Source organism: Miniopterus schreibersii, assembly GCF_964146895.1.
Source record: "Miniopterus schreibersii genome assembly, chromosome: 1".
Classification (NCBI taxonomy): Eukaryota; Metazoa; Chordata; class Mammalia; order Chiroptera; family Miniopteridae; genus Miniopterus; species Miniopterus schreibersii.
In genome coordinates this window covers 103,606,437-103,632,100 of record NC_138101.1, presented here as the reverse complement: position 1 = coordinate 103,632,100, position 25,664 = coordinate 103,606,437, and the positions used below count along the sequence as shown (strand labels likewise).

General features: G+C 39.0%; 1 protein-coding gene and 1 pseudogene across 2 annotated transcripts; one reads left to right on the top strand and one right to left on the bottom strand.

The window, feature by feature from the left end:
• Positions 1-6,553: 6,553 nt before the first annotated feature.
• Positions 6,554-20,474, bottom strand: TMEM202 (transmembrane protein 202; the record flags this gene model as incomplete). The annotated part of the gene is made up of 5 exons (XM_081161274.1): positions 6,554-6,765; positions 7,208-7,339; positions 7,684-7,833; positions 19,898-20,153; positions 20,394-20,474. The coding sequence occupies 5 exons, from the start codon at positions 20,472-20,474 to the stop codon at positions 6,554-6,556; spliced, it is 831 nt and encodes a 276-aa protein (XP_081017400.1).
• A 230-nt stretch (positions 20,475-20,704) lies between these two features.
• On the top strand, positions 20,705-23,831 carry LOC308568329 (NADH dehydrogenase (ubiquinone) complex I, assembly factor 6 pseudogene; annotated as a pseudogene). The gene is made up of 3 exons: positions 20,705-20,733; positions 23,137-23,381; positions 23,500-23,831. The product of its transcript is annotated as an NADH dehydrogenase (ubiquinone) complex I, assembly factor 6 pseudogene (transcript).
• Positions 23,832-25,664: the final 1,833 nt, after the last annotated feature.

Genomic DNA, 25,664 nt, shown 5'->3' with positions numbered 1-25,664 from the left:
GAGGCCAAGCTATGAAGCAATGCAGGCTGCTACCAGTTGCAAGCCTGGGGCCACTTATCAAGAGGTATTGGGCACACTGGGGCCAGCTGCTACTTGTTTGAGAGATTTTAGAAAAGTCCTAATCATGAGGCTAGAGAGGCCACTTGATAGAAAAGCCACTGGAAATGACTTGGATGAACTTGCAAGTAAGGAGAGGTGGGAGTCCCTGGGAATCACCAGGGCAGGGCCAAATGTTTGAGTCAGGTGCTGGAGATTCAAATATGGCACCTGCCTTCCGGTTCTGTGGGAGAACAGCTCACCAATGGAACAATGGCTTCTGTCACCTCTTCTGTCTTGGAGAAAGCTGCCCCCCCCCCAGCTCTTGCCCTGATTTCAAGCAAGTTAGTTCCTCCCTGAATGTTCCAGTTTCCTTTCAAGATGCTGCCCAGAGCTAGACCCCAGAAGGAAAGGGTCTGAGTGAGTCTGTGCATGGGCCCTTTAAGAGGAGCTGCCTGAGACTCCAGCAGCCTCTGGGTCCCTCAGCCACAATCCCTGTGGTTTTTTACAGTCCCCTGTGGGGACTTCTCTTCCTGGCCCTGGAACTCTGGGCTGGGGCAACTGTTGTGGGGCTGGGCCCCTGGCTCCTCCAGGAAACCTCCACTGCTGAGATATCCCTCCTAGTTTTAAACCATGGCACCTGGGTGGGGGATCTCAGCCAAGTGTCCATGATTCAGCTTCGATCCACCTGTGTCTCTACCCCTCCTACCAGTATCATTGCTTCTTCAGTTCCCTGGTTATAGGACTTCTGTTCAGTGAGATTTCAGGAGGTTCCAAGTGATGGTTGTTCTGTATTTTAGTTGTAATTTTGATGTGGTCATGGGAGGTGGTGTGTACCATGAGTATCTATGCCACCATCTTGCTGTCTCTGATCTCAGTTGCATTTTTATGTACCAATAATGAACCATCGGAAAAGGAAACTAAAAAAAGCAATGCCATTCACAGTTGCTTCACAAAGAATAAGATAACTAGGAATAAACTTAATTGAGGATGTACAAGACCTATACTGAGAAAGTTATAAGACACTGAAGAAAAAAACTGAGGAAGATACAAATAAGTGAAAGGGTCTGAGTGAGTCTGTGCATGGGCCCTTTAAGAGGAGCTTAAATGTTCATGGATAGGAATAATTAACATCATTAAAATGTCCATACAATCCAAAGCAATCTACAGATTCAATGCAATTTCTATCAAGATTCCAATGGCATATTTCACAGAACAAGAACAAATGTTTCAAAAATGTATATGGAACCACAAAAGACCCTAAATAACAATAGCAATCTGGAGAGAAAAGAATAAAGTTGGAGAAAACATGCTCCCTGATATCAAACTATACTACAAGGCCAGAGTAATCAAAACAGCATGTTACTGGCATAAAAATAGACATATAGATCAAGGGAACAAAATAGAGAGCCCAGAAATAAACCCACAACTTTTTAGTCAATTAATATTTGACAAAGGAGTCAAAAACATAAAATTTGTCAAAGATAGTTTATTCAATGAATGGTGTTGGGAAAACTGGAAAAATGTGTGCCAAAAATAAAACTATAGCACCTTCTTTCACCACACACAAGAATAAACTCAAAATGAACTAAACCTTAAGTATTAGACTCAAAACTATAAAAATCCTAGAAGAAAACATGGGCAACAAAATCTCAGACATTTCTCATAGCAATATTTTGTCTATCTCCTCAGGCAAGGGAAGCAAAAGAAAAATAAACAAATGGGACTACATCAAACTAAAGAGTTTTTGCACAACAAAGGAAACCATGAACAAATGAAAAGACAACCCTCTGAATGAGAGAACATATTTGCCAATAATACATCTGATAATATGTTAATATCCAACATTTATTTAAAAAAACACACAACTAATAAAACTCAACAGCAAAAATAACCAAACAATCCAGTTTAAAAAATGGGCAAATACCCAAATAGACACTTCTCCAAAGAGGACATACAGATGGCCAATAGACATATGAAAAAATGCTCAACATCACTAATCATCAGAGAGATGTAAATTAAAACAAAGAGATATCACATCTCACTTGTCAGAATGGCTATCATCAGTAAATCAACAAGCAACAAATGTTGATGAGGATGTGGAGAAAAGAGAACACTTGTGTACTGTTGGTGGAAATGCAGATTGGTGCAGCCACTATGGAAAGCAGTATGAAGTTACCTCAAAAAATTAAAACTGGAACTGCCTTATGACCCAGAAATTCCACTTCTGGGAATTTATCTGAGGAAACCTGAAACACTGATTTGAAAGAATATATATATATACATACATACATACATATATATTCTTATAGGGATATATATGAGAATATATATATATATATATAGGGATATATATGAGAATATATATATTCTCATAAGGATATATATATATCCTTATGTTTAAAGTTATTTACAATAGCCAAGATTTAGAAGCAGCCCAAGTGTCCATCAGTAGATGAGTGGATTAAAAAGCTGTGGTACATTCACACAATGGAATACCACTCAGCTGAAAAAAGGAAGAAAATTTTACCCTTTGTTACAGCATGGATAGACCTGGAGAACATTACGCTAAATGAAATAAGGCAGTCAGAGAAAGGCAAGTACCATGTGATTTAACTCATGTGTGTAATTTAATGAAAACTGAACTACCAAGCAAAATAGATATAGACTCATCAATAGAGAGTAGGCAGACCACTCTGGTGTGCGGGCATTGGGGGGGGATTTGGAGGGGCTATCAAGGAATTGAACAAAAAGCAAAAAAGAGAGAGAACTCATGGACATAGAAAGGGGTTGGTGAGGTGGAAGAGGGCATGGAAGGGACAAATGGTGATGGAAATTTTTTTTAAAAGAATCAACAAGAGCATCCAACCAAACCCACCCCCTACAGGAGCAGAATGCCTGGCCTGCCCCACCACCTTGACCTGTGGCCCGCTTGGACACAGAGACCTGCCACTCAGACCTAGCATTCCTTACCTGGCACCCCTGAACAAACAGCCCTGCAACCTGATGGCCGCCCAGTAGCTGTGACCTGATGCCCCCAGACACATGGACCTGCCCCTGTGACCCCATTTTCCTCACCTGGCTCAGCAGATTACTGGTTTGCTAAAATGGGGAGACAAAGAAACAACCCCCAAATGAACGAAAAGGAGGAATCGCCAGAAAAGGAACAAAATGAATAGAGGCAAGCAATTTGTCAGATAAAGATTTCAAAGTAATGATTGCAAGGGTGCTCAAACAACTTAGTGAGAACTACAAGCAACTTAAGGAGAACTATAGGAACTTGAGAACTACGCCAGCATAAAAAGAGGGGTTGAAACAATGAATAAGAATCAATTGGAAATAAAGAATGACATAGCTGAAATAAAGAATTCTCTGGAAGGCCCTAGATGGCTTAGCTCAGTGGTTAGAGCATCAGTCTGCAAACTAAAGGGACCTGGGTTCAATTCCCACCAAGGGCATGTACCTCAGTTGCAGCTCAGTCCCTGGCCCTGGTCGGGGCTTATGCAGGAAGCAACCTATCGATGTGTCTCTTTCACATTGATGTTTCTTTCTCTCTCTCTTTCTCCCTTCCATTCTCTCTGAAAAGCAATGGAAAAAATATCCTTGGGTGAGGATTAAGAAAAAAAAAAAAGAATACCATGGAAGGATTCAACAGTAGGCTACAAGAAGCTGAGGACTGAATCAGTGAATTAGAAGACAAGGTAGGAAAAAAAAACATCCATTCAGAGCAGCAATTGAAAAAAAATAAAAAGTAGGAGAAGAGTTTAAGGGACCTTTGGGACAACCTGAAATGTAACAACATCTGCATCATAGGGATGTCAGAAGGAGAAGAAGCTCATCAAGGAGTAGAGACCTTGTTTGAAGAAATAATGAGAGAAAACTTCCCTGATCTGGTGAAGAAAAAGTCAGGAAACCTAAAGAGTCCCAATCAAGACAAACCCAAAAAGACCCACATCAAGGCAAACGCTAAAGACAAAAAAAGAATTTTAAAGGCCACAAAAGAGACAGACAGAGAGTTACTTACAAGGGAGCTCCCATTAGACTGTTAGCTGATTTCTTAATAGAAACACTTCAGGCGAGATGGGAGTGGGATGAAGTACACAAAGTAATGAAAAGCAAGGGACTGAATCCAAGACTACTCTATCTAGCAAGGCTATCATTCAAAATTGAAGGTGAAATTAGGAGTTTTGCAGAAAAAAAAAAGAAAGGAAACGGCTACAGGAGTTTATTACCACCAAACCAGAACTGCAAGAAAAGCTAAAGGGACTGTTGTAAGAAGAAGGAATAGAGAGAGAGGGAGGAACATAGGCATAAAGAATAAAAATGGCAACTAATAAGTGCCTATCAATAATAAACTTAAAGATAAATAGCTTAAATGCCCCAATAAAAGACATAGGGTAGCTGAATGGATAAGAAAACATGACCCATATATATGCTGTGTACAAGAGACCCACCTCAGAATAAAAGACTCACACAGGATGAAAGTGAAGGGAGGGGGGGAAATTTCCCATGAAAATGGAAATGAAAAAAAAGTTGGGAGAGCAGTACTAATATCTGACAAAATAAATCTCTAAATGAAGGCCATAACAAGAGACATAAAGGCCACTTCATAATACTAAAGGGATTGATACAACTAGAGGATATAATCCTGGTAAACAAATATGCACCCAATATAGGAGCACCCAAATATATTTTTTAAAATTCTGAAGGACTTAAAGGGAGAGATCAGCAGCAATACAATTATAGTAGGAGAATTTAACACCCACTGACATCATTAGAAAGACATTCTAGAAAAATAATCAAGGAAACAGCAACCTTAAATGACACACAAGATCAAATAGGTTTAATTGACATTTACAGAACATTTCACCCCAAAGCTGCAGAACAAGTATTCTTTTCACGTGCACATGAGACATTCTCAAAGATAGACCACATGTTAGGACACAGACTAAGTCTCAACAAATTCATGAAGATTGAAATCATATCAAACATCTACTCGGATCACAATGGCATGAAATTGGAGATCAACTACAATAAAAACACTCCAAACATTTAAATGCATGGAGGCTAAATAGCATGTTATTAAACAACGAATGCATTACCAAGGAAATCAAGGAAGAAATTAAAAACTTTCTGAAAACAATGAAAATGAACACACAGCAATCCAAAACATATGGAACACAATGAAAACAGTTCTAAGAGAGAAGTTCATAGCACTACAGTCCTACTCAAGAAACAATAAAAATTGCTAATAAATTATCTAACCCTACAACTTAAAGAATTAGAAAGAGAACAACAAGAAAGGCCCAAAGTAAGTAGAAGGAAGGAAATATTAAAGATCAGAGCAGCAATAAATGACATAAAGACTAAAAAAACAATACAAAAGATCAATGAAACCAAGAGCTGATTCTTTGAAAAGATAAACAAGATTGATGAACCTTTAGCCAGCCTCATCAAGAAACAAGAGAGAGGACCCAAATAAATAAAAACAGAAACAAAAGAGGTGAAGTAACAACTGTCACCACAGAAATACAAAGGATTGTAAGCAAATACTATGAAAAACTATATGCCAACAAGCTGGAAAACTTGGATGAAATGAACAAAATTTAGAAAAATATAACCATCCAAAACTGAATCAGGAAGAATCAGAAAACCTGAATAGGCCAATAACAACTAATGAAATTGAAGCTGTAATAAAACAAACAAACAAACAAACAAAACTCCCAGGAAACAAAAGTCCTGGTCCGGATAGCTTCACAGGGAAGTTTTATGAAATATTCAAAGAACAATTAACACATATCTTCCTCAAACTATTTGAAAAATTCCAAGATGAAGGAACACTTCCAAGCTCTTTTCACAAGGCTTTCAGAAAGTTTGTAGATGTCTGGTTAAGGTATCTTCCAGCCATGGGAGAAGCAATGGGTTCATATAGCATGTTGTAAGGGTTTCAAATTACCAATTTACATAGAATATGAGACCTCATGAATTCCCCAGAATCCCCTGGCACCTCTCAACACCTCTGGGTGAGAGGTATTATCTCCATTGCTGTTCATTTCATTTTTGGTAATGATCTCCAATTCAGATTCAACAATATTGTCCAAGTACCTCCATCCATGCTCACAGCCACGCATAATAAGAAAATTTTCAAACAGAATTGGATGACATTTTTCTCCATTGACCACTTTCGTCCATGAGACCCATGATGCCCAAAGAGATCTCTGATCCATATACTGCATCTATTTCTAGTTTCTTTCATTCATGATCCTAAACACTAATGTTTTCTTACAGAATTTTTTTCTTAAGTGAGATTTCATTACTTTCTTTATGATTATCATACATATTTTGGGTTCAACACACACAAAGGACACTTCATCAGCTTTAATGCTGTCTCCATCAGTAATATGGACATGATATTAAGAGAGGGTGTTTTTTTTTTTAGAGTCTGCACATTCATTTCCAACTCAGTGGCTTCTCCCCCATTTTTAAGACAAGCAGTAGTTGAGTTTTCCTATCACCATCACATTTCTGCATTTGATAGTTCTGCATTTGGTAGTTTTTCCTCTCCATCACTTGGAGATTCCATCTCAGACCTTGACACTTCATCTTCAGCAGGTGATACTGTAGTCACTGGACCAATCCCCAGCCTTGATATCTCCTTGGGAATCACAGTAACATTTTGATCAGGGGGAGGAGATCTGAATGTTATGTAATTGAGGAAGGAGATGATCCCTATTGGAGGAGAAGAATTTGAGATGAGTTACAACAGACACATTGTCTTTTGACTTTTAAAATTCTTATTCATCCTTTAAATACTCAGTTCAAAGGGCCTCTTTTCAGTGAAGCCAACCCTCCTCTACCCTAGCAGAATTACTTTGCTCTCCTATACTCCCATTCCATTATAGTATTTCTCACATGGTTGGACCTCCTGAACTCAAATGATAGTTCCTCTACTTTTTGTGTAGTCTTAGACAAGTCACTCAACCTGTGTATGGCTCAGTTAGTGGCAAGGCAGATAACTAATTCTGTTTTCAATTTCATTCCATACTGCCTCTTGATGTATAATTTTCTAAATAAGAACAATCAGTGCTTCTATTTCTCCTAGATTCCACCTCTATATCAAGAATTGTTTCCCCCTTCCATCTTTTTAAGATAAGGCAGGAGACTGACTCACCAGCAAACATGTATAAAAAGTCACTCCACCAATTAAGATAATAGGCCCATAGAAGATCTGACTCCATGGCATCCCTGGTGTGCCAGTGAACCTGTGCCAGAAATAGGATGAGGCAGAAGAGCAAGCAGATGGCTAGGACCAGAAGAAAAGATGTCACAACCCATCAGTGTCTTCAGTCTGCCTTGACTGCCATCCCCAACTTTTCTTCTGCTTCCAGATGCCATTTGTATGACAGGATCAAAATTTAGGGATTGACCAGGATATAAGAGAAAAAAGGTCTTCTACCTCTCATAAGTCACCTTCTACCCTGGCATAAGTCACCTAAAGTGTGTTTTATACAATAAGACAGGGCAGGTAGCTGGAAAATTGATCTAATAGTGAAAAAGAGACAAGAAAAAGAGGAGGAAAGCCCACAGAGAAACTTTGTGCCCTTCACAATTTTACCCTGGCATCACCCTGCCAGTCTATGTTTGTACCTGAGATGAAGCTGAGCATGGATACCTTCAGATCCAAGTTGGTGGTAATGCTCCCTCTTCTAGGGAGGCAAGAGCTTAAGAGCCAACCAAGACCAATGAGTATGGTAAGCACAGAGATTAGGAAGAAGGCCCTGGAATATTGGAGGTAATCTGCCAAGGAGAAGGAGAAAGAAAAGGCTTGGTTAGTCCACTGTGGAACCTCTATCAAGAAAACCAGGTAGAGCCCTAGCCTGTTTTGCTCAATGGTTAGAGTGTTGGCCTTTGGACTGAAGGATCACAGGCTTGATTCCATTCAAGGGAATGTACCTCAGTTGCAGGCTCCATCCCTGGCCCCAGTTGGGGTGCATGTGGGAAGCAACCAATCAATGTGTCTCTCTCACATAATGTTTCTCTCTGTGTGTCTCTCCCCCTCCCTTCCATTCTCTCAAAAAAAAAAAAAGGAAAAAAATATCCCGAGGTGAGGATTAACAAAACAAAACAAAAAAGAAAATTAGATAGAGTCTTCAAGAAGGAAGTGAGGACTAAGGAGATGAACCTGAGCTTGCTATGTGGCATCTAGAAAACTAATAAAGATCTTCTTTCTCAGCTCTTCATTGATACTGTCATTGGAATTTCTGTACTATGAAGGCAAAACCCCCATTGCAAAACTAAAGATAATATACAAATAGTTCTGGGTATGTTAACACATTAACTTAGATGTAAACTAGCTAATAAGAAGTATGACTTTTTTAAAAAGTATAACTTTAACATCACAACACAGATTAAATTTTTTTCTTGTTACTAATCCTAATTGTAAAAGAAATACATGTTCAATATAAGGATTAGAAAGACTACAAAAAGAAGGAAGAAAATGAATTACAATCCCACTACCCAGAGGCAACCATTTTGCAAACCATGGCTAGGCAAAACACTAACCATGCTAGTATTTTATTTTCTTTCTTTCTAGTATTTTTCTATCCTATGTACATACTAGATATAATACTCAATATCATCTATTCTTTTCCCTTAAGAATATATAGTAGTAACATCAGAGGAATGGCAGCATGAGAGATCCCCTTGGCCTCTCCCCCTGAAATTTCAACAAGTTAACCAACTATAATTCATCAAAGAATCCCCTTCTCAATACAGAGGCACACCTGAGAGACACATGCATTGAAACATCTAAAGGATGGAAACTGGGAATAAATGGGGAGATGAGAAGGGAGGAAAGCTCAGATGGCCCTCAGATGCAGCCCTGCATCCAGGATCTCATGGAGCAGCTGGGAGATGGGAGGAAGCCAGTGGTAGTATGTACTTCCTTTGGCCAGGAGGAACAGAGCTGTCAGGGCCTGTCCAGCAGGATGAGCAGAGAGAACAGTGACGAAACCAGCAGACACCTGACAGAGAGCAGGGTTCTGCTGCGCAGCTGTCCACTGTCAGGCTGGGGTGTTTCTGACAAGGAAATGGAAAAACAGAGACCTGCCACCCCTTGGACTCCCAAAACTTGCTTCCCGTTGCCCTAAGTGTTGGACCGAGTAATATTTTATCTGAAAACCAAGAGGTATTGCAATGGAGCCACTGTTTCCCTCTGTGACTGATCCACAGGTTTGACGTTTGGGCCTAGACCCTATGGAGGTCACGGTCGCCATTATGGTGAGGGCAAAACAAATCCCACCCCAAGCAGCATGGCTGTACTGTCTTACAGAAGCTTGTGGAGGTCAAATATGGGAGATCGCAGAGGTTAAAAAAGAAAAAAATCTTGCGATTCATCGCCATCTACTGGAAAATAGTAGAAAGACCTTTCCAGAGAATGCTGCTATAGAGGTAACAAATACCATGTATAACCAACAAGATGATCAGGAAGAAAATGAAAAATCCTCAAAAAGCAAATTGGAACACATGGAAAATTTTCATATAAGTGACAGAGACTTCAAGATTGCAGTTCTGAAAATACTCAGCTAGATGCAAGAAAATGCAGACAGGCAATTCAGTGCACTCAGAAAACAAATCAATGAACAAAACAAGTATTTTAGTAAAAAGATTGAAACTTTTTTTAAAAAAACAACAATCAGAAATCCTGGAAATGAAGCATGCAATTAAGGAGATTAGGAATGAGCTACTGAGCATAAAAAACAGAGTCAGCCAGGTGGAGGAAAGAAGATAGTGATATTAAAGATAGGAATCTAAAAATGACACAGAAGAAAGAAGAGGGAGACCTGAACATAAAGAAAAATGAAAGAGCTCTATGAGAATTATCTGACTCCATCAGAAAAAGTAATACTAGAATAATAGGCATTGTGGAAGATGAAGAGAGGGAGAAGGGAACAGAGAGTCTATTCAAACAAATAGTGGATGAGGACTTCCCAAACCCATGGAAAGAACTAGATCCTTGAATCCAAGAAGCAAATAACACCTTGTTAAGTCAATCCAAAGAGGCCCTCTCCAAGGTACATTGTATTAAAACTGTCAAAAATTAATGACAAAAAAAAAAAAATTCTCAAAGCAGCAGGAAAAAGAAAGAAGCAACCTACACGGAAAACCCATCAGAATTTCATCTGACTTCTCAGCAGAAACTCTACAAGCCAGAAGAGAATGGAACCAAATATTCAAACGTCTGAAAGAGAGAAATTACCAGCCATAAACAATAAATATATCCAGCAAAATTATCCCTTAAATATGAAAAAGAAATAAAGATGTTCCCAGACATACAAAAGTTCAGAGATTTTATCACCAGAAAATCTCCATTGCAGAAAATACTCAGGGAGTTATTCCACCTGAATCAAAGAACATAAGGTCAAACACTATAAGTAAGATCACCAAAAATCTTACAGCATAAACAGGGATAATTTGTGACAACAAAAATATAAAAGGGATGGGGAGAGGTGTAAAGGTCTGAATTGGCAAAATAGGATGAACATCAGATGCACTCAAAAGAAAATATGCAACCTTATTTTTTATAAACCTAATAGTAACCACACACAAAAATCTCCAAACCAGGACACATAGCTTAAAAAGAGGACACACAGGAAAGAAGTATGAAACACCACCAAGTAAGAACAACAGAAAGAAGTACAAAGGAAAAGAACCAATGGAGGCACAGAGCTACCAGAAAACAAAAGATAAAATGGCTATAGGATGCCCGGCCAGAGTGGCTCAGCAGCTGAGCATCAACCTATAATCCAGGAGATCGTGGCTCAATTCTCAGCCAGGGTACATGCCCATGTTGTGGGTTCGATCCGCAGAAGGGGGCATGCAGGAGGCAGTCAATCAATGACTCTCATCATTGATGTTTCTATCTCTCTCTCTCCCTCTCCCTTCCTCTCTCTGAAATCAATAAAGATTTTTTTTTTAAAGTTAAAAAATGGCTATAAGAAATCCTCAAACATCAATAATTACCCTAAATGTAAATGGTCTGAATTCACCAATAAGAAGGCACAGAGTGGCAGAATGGATAAAAAAACAAAACCCAACCATATGCTGCCTACAAGAAACACATCTAAGCTGCAAAGACAAAGGTAGATTCAAAGTAAAAGAGTGGAAAAAGATTCTCCAAGCAAATATCCACCAAAAAGCAGGTGTAGTCATACTTATATCTGACAAAATAGACTTAAAGACAACAAAGATAACAAGAGACAAAGAAGGATAATTTATAACGATAAAGGGGACATTACATCAAGAAAACATAACACTTCTTACTATATATGCACCCAAGCAGGGAGCACTGAAATATATAAAGCAACTACTCACAGAAGTAAAGGGAGAAAGAGATTAAAACACAATCATAGTTGGGGACCTTAATACTCCATTGACAGCTCTAGACAGATCAACCAAATAGAAAATCAATAAAGAAATATCAGCCTTAAATGAAACACTAAATGGACATAACCGACATTTGCAGAGTCTTTCATCCCAGAATGTTAGATTATATACTTTCTTCTCCAGTGCTCATGGAACATTCTCAAGGATAGACCATATGTTGGGCCACAGAACTAGCATCAACAAATTCAAAAAGACTGAAATTATACCAAGCATATTCTCTGACCATAATGCCTTGAAATTAGTAATCAACTGCAAAAGGCAGTAAAGAAACCCAAAAATACATGGACATTAAACAACATACTACTAAAAAATGACTGAGTTAAAGAAGAAATAAAACATGAGATCAAAAGATATATAGAGGCAAATGAGAATGACAATACAGCATATCAAAACTTCTGTGATGCAGCAAAAGCAGTAATAAGAGGGAAGATTATATCATTACAGGCTTATCTCAAGAAACAAGAGAAATCCTAAGTAAATAACCTAACATCACATCTTAAAGAACCAGAAAAAGAACAAAAGCAACCCAAAGTCACCAGAAGAAAGGAAATCATAAAAATTAGAGAATTGAATGAAACAGAGAACAAAAAGACTATACAAAAAAATTAATGAAACAAAGAGCTGGTTCTTTGAAAAGAATAAAATTGACAAGCACCTGGCTAGACTCACTAAAAAAAGGGGGGGAAAGACCCACATAAACAAAATCAGAAATGAGAGAGGAGAAATCACCACAGACATCACAGATATACAAAGGATTATACTAGAATATTATGAAAGGCTATATGCCACCAAATTCAATAACCTAAAAGAAATGGATAACTTCCTAGAAATATATAACCTTCCTAGACTAAATCATGAAGAATTGGAAAAGCTAAATAGACCGATCAGCAGGAGGAAATTGAAACAACCATCAAAAACCCTCCCAAAGATAAAAGTCCAGGACCAGATGGCTTCACCAGTAAATTCTACCAAACATTTAAAGAAGATTTAAAACTATCCTTCTCAGACTCTTCCAAAAAATTAAAGAAGCAATGCTTTCTAACACATTTTATGAGGCCAATATAACCCTGATAACAAAACCTGGCAAACATAACACACACACACAAAAAACTACAGACCAATGTCTCTGATAAATACAGATGCAAAAATCCTAAACAAAATACCAGCAAATCGAATACAGCCATACATAAAAAAATAATACATCAGGATCAAGTGGGGTTCATTTCAGGGGCACAAAGATTGATCAACATACGTTAAACAAATCAATTTTATACACCCCATTAACAAAAGAAAGGATAAGAATCATATTTTCTTATCAGTAGATGCAGAAAAAGCATTTGATAAGATACAACAACGACATGATTAAAAGAATAAAATAGGAATAGAAGGAAAGTATCTTACTATAATAAAGTCCATATATAATAAACCCTCAGCTAATATCATACTCAATGGTGAAAAACCAAAAGCTTTTCCTCTAAGATCAGGAACAAGACAAGGAAGTCCACTTTCACCACTCTTTTTCAATATGGTTCTGGAAGTCCTAGCCAGAGCAATAAGACAAGAGAAAGAAATAAAAGGCACTGAAATTGGGAAGGAAGAAGAAAAACTGTCACTTTTTGCAGATGACATAATTCTGTATATTGAAAACCCGTAAGACTCCATCAAAAAACTAATAGACACTATAAACAAATACAGTAGAGTTGCAGGATACAAAATCAATGTACAAAAATCCATTGCCTTCCTGTAGCCTAACAATAAAACTTCAGAAAAAAAAATGAAAAAAAATTTTCTTTTGCAATTGCAATCAGAAGAATAAAATACCTAGGAATAAACTTAACAAAGAACGTGAAAGACTTATATACTGAAAATTATAAAGCATTATTAAAAGAGATTGAAAAAGACACAACAAAACAGAAAAATATCCCATGTTCATGGATTGGAAGAACCAACATAGTTAAAATAGCCATATTACCCAAAGCAATATACAGATTTAATGCAATCCCCATCAAAATACCAATGTCATTTTTTAAAGAAATAGAATGAGAAATCATTACGTTTGTATGGAAACACAAAAGACCTCAAATAGCAAAAGCAATCCTGAGAAAAAAGAATGAAACTAGAGGTATTATGCTACCTGACTTCAAATTATACTACAGAACTGCGATAATCAAAACAGCAGGAATTGGCACAAAAACAGACACAAAGATCAGTGAAACAGAATAGAGAGCCTAGATTTAAAATCACATGTACATGGGCAGATAATTTTCAACAAAGGAGCCAGAAACACACAATGGAGTAAAGATAGTCTCTTCAATAAATGGTGCTGGGAAAACTGGAACGCCACATGCAAAAGAATGAAACTGGATTACAGTTTGTCCCCATGTACAAAAATTAACTCAAAATGGATCAAAGACCTAAATATAAGACCCAAAACACTAAGTTACATAGAAGAAAACATAGGTACCAAACTTATGGGCCTTGGTCATAGAGAACATTTTATGAACTTGACCCCAAAGGCAAAGGAAGTAATGGTAAAAATAAATGAATGGGGCTATATCAAACTAAAAAGCTTCTGTGCAGCAAAAGAAACTGACAATAAAACAAAGAGGCAGCCAACTAGATGGGAGATGATATTTGCAAACAGTAGCTCCAACAAAGATTTAATTTCCAAAATATATAAAGAACTCATAAAACTCAACACCAAACAAACAAACAACCCAATCAAAAGTGGGCAGAGGACCCAAACAGACACTTCTCCCAAGAAGACATATGAACAGCCAATAGATGTTTTTATATATTTAGGTGCTGCTATATTAGGTGAATATATGAAAGATGTTCAACCTCACTAGCAACTAGTGAAGTGTAAATCAAAACTACAATGAGGTACCACCTCACACCTGTTAGAGTGGCTATTATCAACAAGACAAGCAATAACAAGTGTTGGAGAGGTTGCGAAGAAGGGAACCCTCATTCACTGCTGGTGGGAATGTAGACTGGTACAACCACTATGGAAAGCAGTCTGGTGATTCCTCAAAAAATTAAGAATAGAGCTACCGTAGGACCCAGCCATCCCTCTTCTGGGTATATATCCAAAAAACTCAAAAACATCTATTTGCAGACATATGCACCCATATATTCATTGCATCATTATTTGCGGTGGCCAAGACATGAAAACCATCAAAGTGTCCTGCAATAGAGGACTGGATAAAGAAGATGAGGTACATGGACACAATGGAACACTACTCAGCCATAATAAAGGATGAAATACTGCCCTAGCTGATTTGGCTCAATAGTTAAAGCTTCAGCCCTCAGACTGAAGGGTGCGACATTTGATTCCAGCGAAGGGTATGTACCTCAGTTGCAGGCTCCATCTCCAGCCCTGTCAGATAACATGCACAAGGCAAATCAGTCAATGTGTCTCTCTCACATCAATGTTTCTCTCCCTCTCTCTCTCTCTCTCTCTCTCTCTCTCTCTTTCTCTCTCTCAATCTGAAAAGCTATCCTTGGGTGAAGATGAAATACTGCCATTTGCAACAAATTTGGATGGACCTTGAGAATATTATGGTAAGCGAAATGTCAGTCAGAAAAAGCTAAGAACCATATGATCTCACTCATATGTGGGATATAAAACCAAAACTTATAGACACAAACAGCAGTGTGGTGGTAGCCAGAGGGAAGGGGGTGGAAGAGGAAGGGATTCTTAATATATGGTGATGGGAGAATATATGACTTTGGTGGTGGGAACACAGTGCAATATGCAGATCTTGTAACATAGAAACCCACACCTGAAACCTATATTGTATATTAACCATCATCGCTCCAAAAAATTTAATTAAAAATTCAAGGCTACAAAAAATAAACTATTTGCTACTTTAAGTGCCAAAATATCAAGATTCTGACTCATTAAAATTTTAAATAATAATCTCAAGTCCTGAGTTTTAGCCTGAGAACAGTTACATAAATATAATTGCAACTTAATTTTTTTATAGTTTATTTATTTATTTTAAAAATTCATCTTTATTGTTGAAACTATTACAGATGTCCCTCTTTTCCCCATTGATCCCCTCCACCCTGCATCCACCCTCCTCCCAGGCCTTCCCCATAACAATGTCTGTGCCTATGGCTTATGCTTATAAACATATAAGTTCTTTGATTAATTTCTCCCCACCCACTCCCCAACCCCCACCTTCCCTCTGAGACCCCACAGTCTGTTCCATGCTTTTATGTTCTGGATCGTTTTTGTTCATCACTTTATTTTGTTTGTTACATTCCACATATGAGTGAGATCATGTGGTACTTGTCTTTCTCTGACTGGCTTATTTCGCTGAGCATAATACTATCCAGTTCTCTCCATGATGTCCCAAAGGATAAGTTATTCTTCTTTTTTACAGCTGCATAGTATTCCATGGTATAAATGTACCACAGCTTTTTTATCCACTCATCTACTGATGTGAACTTGAAAAGAATGTATATTCTGCAGCTTTGGGGTGGAATGTTCTGTAAAAGTCAATTAAATCCATCTGATTTAGTGTGTCATTTAGGGTCACTGTTTCCTTGTTGATTTTTTGTCTGGAAGACCACTCCAGTGAAATCAGTGGGGTGTTATATTCTCCTAGTGTGACTATATTGCTGCCTATCTCTCCCTTAAAGTCCTCTAGAAGGTTTTTATATATTTAGGTGCTGCTATATTAGGTGAATATATGTTTATCAGGGATATATCCACTTGTTGGATCAGTCCTTTTAGTACTATGTAGTGACCTTTCTTGTCCCTTGTTATGGTCTTCATTTTGAAGCCTATTTTGTCCAATGTGAGTACAGTTACACCAGCTTTTTCCCCCCCATTTGCATGGAAAAATGTTTTCCATCCCTTCGCTCTCATCCTGTGTGAGTCTTTTGTTCTGAGGGGAGTCTCTTTTAGACAGCATATATGTGGGTCATGTTTTCTTATCCATTCAGCTACCCCGTGTCTTCTTATTGGAGCATTTAATCCATTTACATTTAAGGTTATTATTGATAGATACTTATTTATTGCCATTTTAAGTCTTTATCCCTATGTTTTCCTTTCTCTCTAGTTCCACTTCTAATTATACCACTTCCTTTAACATTTCTTGCAATGCTGCCTTGGAAGTGATAAACTCCTTTAGCCTTTTTTTTGGTCTGGGAAGTTCTTTATTTCACCATCTATCTTGAATGATAATCTTGCTGGATAGAGTAGTCTTGGTTTCAGATCCTTGTTTTGCATTACCTTGAATACTTCATGCCATTGGCTTCTGGCATGCAGACTTTCTGATGAGAAGTAAGCTGACAGCCTATGGAAGCTCCTTTGTAGGTAACAGATTGCTTTTCTCTAGCTTCCTGTAAGATTCTCTCTTTGTCTTGAATTCTTGGCATTTTAATTATGATATGTCTGAGTGTGGGCCTCTTTGGATTCTTCTTGCTTGGGACTCTCTGTGCCTCCTGAACTTGTGTGACTTTTTCCTTGACTAAGTTAGGGAAGTTTTCTGCCATTATTTCTCTAACCCTTGCTTACTTTTGACCTCCTCTAGCACTTCTATAATGCAAATATTGTTAAGTTTCTTGTTGTTCCACAGCTCCCTTAGGCTGCCCTCCTGTTTTTTAATTGTTTTGTTTTGGTTCTCTGATTGAGTGATTTTCTTCTACCCTGTCTTCTAATTCACCTACCCGATCCTCAGCTTCCTCTAATCTGCTGTTTATTCCTTCCAATGTATTCTTTATTTCTGCTATGTCAATCTTCATTTCCTTCATAGTTTCCATATCTTTTTCCATGCTGTTGAGCATCTTTACAATCAACATTCTGAATTCTATATCTGAGAGATTGCTTATCTCCATTTCATTTAGCTCTTTTTTTCTGAAGACTTCTCTTGTTCTTTCATTTGAGGCTTGTCTTTTGGTCTCCACATTTTGGCTGCCTATTTGGGTTTGCTTCTATGTATTAGGTAGGCCTGCTAGGACTCTCAGTCTTTTTGGTGGATCTCTGATGCAGGCCAATGTCAGATGCAGTTTGTGACTTGCTCTGAGTACCCTGTTTGGAGCTATCAACAACCCTCGACTTGAGGTCTTCCTTGCTGGGGCTGGGTGCATTTGGACAGGACCAAGATGCACACCAAAGTTTGGTTTTCTGAGGCCCAGGTCCAGAAGCAGATCAGGCAAAGATTCAAAGCACTCTGAGGTCTGCCTCTTTCTGCAGGCTGATTAATCTGATTCTTTTAATGAGCCTCAGGCTGTAGAAACTCCTCTGGGTAGGGAGAGAGGTTTTTCAGCAGGGTGGGGAATTGCTTCCTGCTCCAGGCAAAAGGAGCAAATTGTCTGCCTGAGAAAGATGGGGGAATGCCTTGGCACTGGCATTCAGACGAGTGCCTTCTGATTGCATTCTCCAGATCCCACAACCCTTGGTTTTCCTCACACAGCTCCAGTCCACCCTGCCCTCCTGCGGCTGGGGCCCAAGGTGAGTGGCTGCATACGAAACTTTGTTTTGGCCCTTTAAGAGTGTGCCTGCATTTCAAGCTACCTCTCTCTGGCAGACAGAAACCCTGCTGCTTTTCACAGCCAGACATTATATGGGAACCTTTCTCAGTTCTGGTGCTCTTGGCTAGGAAGCCCAGCCTGGGGTTTAGGCCCCAGAATCCTCAGTGGAAACCCCCCACAGCTAAGATATTGCTCTGGACCTTCGCCTGCTGCCTGTGGGAGCCCACCCAGACCTCTCACACATCCACACTTCCCACCAGTCTCTACGTGGTCTCCACTTTTCCTCCTTGGTTATGAGGGTGATCTCCAGCTCATGTTCAGTTGCAGTTGATTATTCATGATGGTTTTTCTGTATTTTAGTTGTAATTACAGTTTGGTCCCGGGACTGTGTCAATGTAGCTTCCACTCTGTCTGCCACTATCTTTAATCTCTCAATCGTAACTTAATTTTTATGCCTAAATATATTTTACTTCGCTTTTCTAGAAATGGAATTAGTGAGGGTAAGTCTCTGGATACACTTAATCATATACTTTGGTTATACCCATTTACATGGTCCCCAGTGTGTATGGAAGTGTGCAGCACTGTATTTTACCTTTTTTAAAAATTGATTTTCGAGAGAGGAAGGGAGAAAGACAGAGAGTGAGAAGCATCAATGTGAGAGAGAAACATGGATCAGTTGCCTCCCCACCAGGGATCAGATCTCAAACCTGGGTATGTGCCTTGACTGGGAATCAAACCCATCACCGTTCTGTATACAGGTGATGATACAGCAAACTGAGCCACAGTAGCCAGGGTTGTATTTTACCATTTAAATATCTCTGTTAATGTCATGGTTGAAAAATTCTATCTAATTGTCCATTCAATTTACCTTTCTTTAATGACTCATTAAGGTTAAAATAGTTTTTCCTATATTTATTATATATTTATAGTTTCTATTTTGGGAATTGTCTGTTTACAGGAAATTTATTTATTTGGGTTTTTATCTTTTTCTTAATTATAATTTTATATATTTTTATATATTAAGGCTGTTAATCTTTTATCTTTCATACTTGTTGCATAGTTTTTCTTTTTAGTTAAAGATGCAGTTGAATTTTCTGCCAGCCTTTGATTTTAGTTTCCTCCCAGGATCTTGCTTTAGGATCCTGCCTCTTAGTTCCAAATGTCCGAGTCCACTGCCAAATAACTGATGCTCCTCCTCAGGGTTGGGCCTAGGTGCGCTCCCCACTCCCAGCATGTGGGGCACTCCTTCTCTGAGATGGAGAAATAAATGCTTTACTTGTGTATGTTTTCTTTCACAATATCTGTTTCTTTGTGTAAATGTATCTCTTGTGGATGATGGGGAAACTGTAATAGTGTAGTTATGTCTTTCCTCTAAGTCTGATAAAAAAACTTATGCATATGGTATCTTTTAGCCCTAGAAGCTTATTTTTAAATACTTTGTGTTGCATTTTTAGATTTACTTAAATTCACATAAAATTTGACATTAATAACTTACTCTAAATAGCTGGCATTTATTATACTACTTATCTGACATGCATTTAAGTTCTCATCTACTGTTAGCAGAAGAACAAGTTGACCTTGAAAGTTAAATCTGAAGGAGTTTGAGACACTTTGTATTACCTCCCAGCTACAATCACTTCTATTTGTATAAGCCACATTAGAATACCAATCACAGTAACATCTTGTAAATGACAAAAGAGTTCTTCCCAGAGAGTATCAACTCATTATTTGGGAGAGGAAACAACTTGGGATAGGAAGGAGAAAGGATCCACTGAGGACACCAAAGAAAAGGATGGCTATATTCACAATCTGGTGAGATCCACCCTGGACTTGGAGATGTGAGGGCCAAAAGATCTTGGAGGAAAATGAAACCAATGGCAGAAAGCTCTGAAACTGTGGGTCCTGTGGCATTTAATTCATTGGCACTCACAGGGTGGCTTGGGTGTGTGGCTCCAGCACAGCTCATGGTGGCATGAGATCCAGAGTCCTGCGTAGAGCTCAAGGCCATTCTTGATCACCAGGAACCGCACCCAGTTCAGTGGGGACACGCAGATCAGCATTAGGAGGCTAAAACCACAGAGGCTGCCACAGAACATTCGGATGTAGGTGTGTGTCTGATCCACATGCTGCTGCCGCCTCTGGGGTGGCATGGAGGCACTCGGATGTTTGTTGGTGGGGAGGGTAGGCTACAAGGATGAGGGAAATATTGCCTACCCAAAAAGATAACCTTTGATCCCCAGGGTTTCCTACTCTTCTCTACCTTGAGTATCCCCATGTGGGTTTGATTTGTATCCACAAATCTATCCCTACCCCTTCTATAAAAAACAAAAGGGTGATCTCTTCTCTGTCTTTAGGACACTCTGTCAAGGCCACCTTCAAGCAAGCCCTCTTCCTCCCACCTGACCTGTAATTAGGTTCCTCCTCACCCTTTGGTATTTCCGGTTCCCCTTAAGTTTGGGAACCTCGGGACTGTAGAAGGTCAAGACTAATTGTTCCCTCCTCTCCATCTTGGCAGCCAGTTCACTTTATAACTGCCACGGAATTTGTCTTAGCACCTCCTCACACATGCTGGCAGAATCAAAAGGGGCCAGAACCCATGGCATATATCCCATGTATATGTGATGCTCCCCACCCTCCCTTCTCTGACTCCTCCCAACTCTTCTTTAAAATAAATCCACAAATATTTTATCAGCAGTTGCTGTGTGTCAGGCTTTGTGTTAGGTCCTGGGATACAAAGATGAATAAGACATTGTTCTCTAAAAGCAAGTAAAAAAATGTAACTCAGATGTCTCCAGGACTCAGCTTGTGCTTATAATTAAGAAAATATATATATATATAAATATGATTTTAATATACTGATATGTATATATACTAGTAGCCCAGAATCCATGCTCTTGCCTAGCTCTAAGTGGAAAGGCCCAGATGTATCTCAACAGGCTCATGAACCTGTCTGTCAGCCACAGTCCTTCCATGCAGCATTCACCCTTTTATTCCCTTCTTGCTCTGGTTCCCTCTTTTTAATGCCCTCTACTCATGAAGTCATTTAAGAGTGCTATACCCCCTCCTACCCCCCTCCCTCCACGACTGCTACTGCTAATAGGGTCCACTGTGAAAATGCCAATATTCCTATCTCAGTGGGCTACCAGCCGATGTGCTAAAAGCTGCCATTCCAGATGCAGCAGTAGTGTTGGTTTCTATTTGATGTGAGAAGAATGGCTTTCCCTGGGTCCACAGCCAGCACAATTTGTGCCCAGAGTATCTCAAAGTCTCCTTTTCAAACAACTCAGAGTTGGTCCTAACTCCTCTCTCTATAAGGGCTCAAAATTAATCCAAGGTGCTGAACTGATGCCATCCTGTTCCACAGCGTAAACATTGATTCAAATAAATACCCAGTGGAATACCAGCTCTTTGTTTTCCACAAACAGATCAATTTTGATTCCTAAGCTTGGGCTGAATCAGAATGCCCTTTCACACTTTGCTAGCGTATTGTTATCCCTCTATTCCCCAGGTAGTGGGAACTACTGACAGTAGCCAGTAGTGTGTCCATGCTTTAGTATGTAGACCTCATTCTGTAATAGTGTTATTTGACTCTCTGTATCCTCATTCTTAGCCTAGTACCTGGAAAAAATAGTATTTAATGTTAAATGAATGAGTCAATAATACATATTTATATAAAGTACAAAGTTGATACAGAGGGCAGAATGGTTAACACTGAAGAAAGCTAGGAAAGATTTACTGGGAGAGGTGATGTCTTAGCTAGATTTTAAAGGAATTTGCCAGTTAATGGAGGTAGAAGGACATTTGAGGCAAAGAAAATAGTAGGCCTCAAGGCAGGAATCTATGAACAGTATGAGGTTCAGAGTACTAGAAGCAGTGTGGTTCTGCTAGGCACAAAATCAAAGGTAAGTAATCAAAGGTAAGTGTTGAGGGTTGCAGGTACAGGCAAGAGCAAATCACAGTCTTTTATGTCACACTATGTGATTATATTGTGAAGTCTCAACTGCTGTTATACTCTAGCCTTACTGGCATGATTTTAGGAAAGACTTTTCTGTCTACAACAAACTGATTTGTACAGCATAACTGTTAGATACACATGCTGGCTATAGACCTAGATATAGAGTTTGAATAAGCAGGCCTGTATTTTCATCCTGGTTCTAATACTTACTTAGTTCCAACACTTACTGGTTAGGTTCCTTTGGGAAATTTCCTTAATTTCATTAACGCTCAGTTTCTTCATCTCTGAAACTGGGATAATATCATTCCTGCCTCACAGAAGCACTGTGAAGATTAAATAAGATAATACACATAAAGATCTTTACATGGTACCTTAAGTACTCAATTAATTCTATTATTGATGGATATTGATATTATTGATAAATATATTATCTATATTAAGCAATTAATAGTGCTCAGTAAATACTATTATTATTTTTTTAATTTTATTTATTTTTTAAAATATATCTTTATTGATTTCAGAGAGAGGAAAGGAGGGGAGAGAGAGAGACAGAAACATCAATGATGAGAGAGACATTGATCGAGCCCGCAACCCAGGCACGTGCCCTGACTGGGAATCGAACCCCGATCGCCTGGATCCTAGGTCAACATTCAACCACTGAGCCACCCCCGGCCAGGCACTATTATTATTTTTTAAACTCTCTTTGTAAGTTTGCTTGAGTATATTTTTAGTGCAGGCCACCCTGAAACAGATGAAATACTGAAGCTAATGGAAAAGATGTGTCACCCTTTAACCCTTCGCTAGTGGTACTAAACAAGCACATTACCAAAGAGATTATTTTGTTGTAATGTGGGGTAGTGGGTCATTTTGTGAACAGTGTCTGATTTGGTAAATGATACAACTCTCTGTTAAAGGAACAGGTTAGGTACCATTCAACTCTCAGGCCTACTTCAGGTCTACCAAAAAGTAGGAAGAATGTTCTGGCCAGCTAGGAACTTCCTAGGGTTTTTGATGCACATGACAAAACAAGCATTTATTCGTACCTGGTGGCTGTGTATGTTGCCATTCACCCATTTGCAAAAGAAATTTGGGGTCCCCAGCCTATGTGGAAGCCATTGCCCCAGAGCCTATGGGCAAGTGCAGTGGCTCCTGGAGCCCATGGGGTCAGGTAGAGCATAGCTACCAGCAGACCCAGCGCCTCCAGCACTGACCAGTCACTACTTGGAGCTGCTGCATAGAAGATATTGTGAAGGCTATTTATGCTCCCTGCTACTTTGGGCAGAATACCGGAACTCTGCCTCTGCGCTGAGGCTCTTCAATGCAGGACTGGCTCAGTCAGGTTAAGGACTTGGTCTCAGAAAACAACTGAACCGATGTGATTGCAGTTTTGGAAAAAAGTGTGGGCAATATATACTGTAGCAGTACATCGCATCAGCCTGTGGCCACTGAACTATGGAAGGCCTGCATGCCAGCAGATGCTGGCCTATTCCTGGGCCCCAGATTGACTTTATAGAGCCCCAGGGAGGATGGAAAGCCAAGTGCCCCATGCTGGGGACTGAGAAGAAGTGGACAGGAAGCTGCTGTTAAAGAATAATCTGACTAAAAGATGGCTTATGAAAATCATTGATGACGGAGAAAAAAATTTGGATGACAAAGCATGTGATAATATCCATGAACTGGAAAATTATGCTGAAAATACACAGAACTTTCTCTTTATTTAACACTAGAAATATTGGGTGTAAAGTATCTTCATGCAGATGATGCCACAAGTCACACTGGAAAAGCACGAGGCGTTGTCACATGTTTGAGAGCAATGCCCTATCACAAATATTCCTTGGATATTTGTATGTTTGACAAATACAACACAAGGTGTTTCGTAAAAGATTTTCTACAGATGAACCAAGATTAAAATGCAAGCCCTGCCTGGCCAGCATGGGTCAGAGGTTGAGCATCAACCTATGATCCAGGAGATCGCTGTTCGATCCCTGGTCAGGGCCCAGGCCCAGGCCCAGGCCTAGGCCCAGGTTGTGGGCTTAATCCCCAGCAGAGGGCATGCAGGAGGCAGCCAATCAATGACTCATCATTGATGTTTCTCTCTCTTCCCCTCCTTTCTCTCTCTGAAATCAATAAAGACATATTTATATATATATAAAAAGTTGTGAGCCCTGGCTGGTGTGGCTCAGTTGGTTGAGTGACATCCCACTCACCAAAAGGTCACTGGTTCGATTCCCAGTGAGGGCACATGCTCAGTCAGGGGCATGCAGGAGGCAGCTGATTGATGTTTCTCTCTCTCTCTTCCTCTCCCATCCTCTCTCTCTAAAAAAAAAAAAAAAAAAAAAATCAATAAAACATCTTAAAAATGAGAGACCTAAGGCACACTTGCACTTAAAGCATGCTAGGTCCTTCCACAAAAGTATTCTTGTGAAAGCATTTCCTGTTTCTCTTCATGTTGCTCTGGAGGACTATTTTAAAAAGATTTACCAAGTGGATTTTGGTATTTTCCACCCATCTCTACAACAGAAGAATACATTATTTCCATTATCTTTGTATATTTAATCATGAAGAAAAATATATTAAAGCAATTTCATAGCACTGAAAATAAAAGCAATTGGGTTAGAGAAAAAAATGTAGAGTAGCATCTTTGTGACCCTGAAGTAGGACAAGATTTTTTTAAAAGCAAGACTTCTGTTCACCAGAAGAAACCACTGAGAATAAAAAGGCAATCCACAGAGTGGGGTAAGATATTTGCAATATGTATATCTAACAAAGGACTGTAGCAAGTATATATAACGAACTCTTATGAATTAATAGGAAAGAGAGACAACCTAGTAGAAAAATGAGTAAACAGAAAAGTTTCCATGTGTCCACCAAAAGACATATCACAGCAGCACTTTTCAGAATAGCCCCAAATTGGAAACTATCCAATTGCCCATCAACAGAAGAATGGAAAATTGTGGTACATTTATACAATTAATATTATACAGCAATATGAATAATCCACAAGCACACAAACAATAAGGATAAATCTTATAAACATAAAGCTGAGCAAAAGAAGCCAGGCGCAAGAGAGCACAGATGCATGATTCCACTCATATGAGGTACTAAACAGGAAAAACTAATCAGTGTTGGCAGACGTGAGAAATACCCCTGGGAAGAAGATGACTAGGGATTAGGAGGGGACATACAAGAGGGCTTTTAGAGTCCTGGAAGTGTTTATTTCTTGATCTGGGCGCTGATTACCAGAGATCTAGATATATATTATACTTTAATAAAAAGTTAAGAGCCCTAGCTGGTTTGGCTCAGTGCTTAGAGTGCTGGCCCATGAACTGAAGAGCATCGATTCTGGTCAAGGGCATGTACCTTGGTTGCAGGTTCAATCCCTTCCCTGGTTGGGGTGTGTGCAGGAGGCAACCAATCGATGTGTCTCTCTCACATCAATGTTTCTCTCTCTCTTCCTCACTTCCACTCTCTCTGAAAAACACTGGAAAAAATATCCTGGGGTGAGGATTTAAAAAAAAGAACTTGGATATATAAATCAAGAATCTTAAAAATGTATCTTTTGTCTCAGTAATTTCACCTCTAGAAATCTATAAAATCAGCATTATTACAGCTTATTTATACAACCTCTTATCTACTAGGAATTGTGCTAGGTGCTTTATACACACTAACTTGCTGTTGTGAATCAAATTTTTTCATTTCATTTTCTCATTTTTTATTGCAACATAGATAAACTATTTTTTCT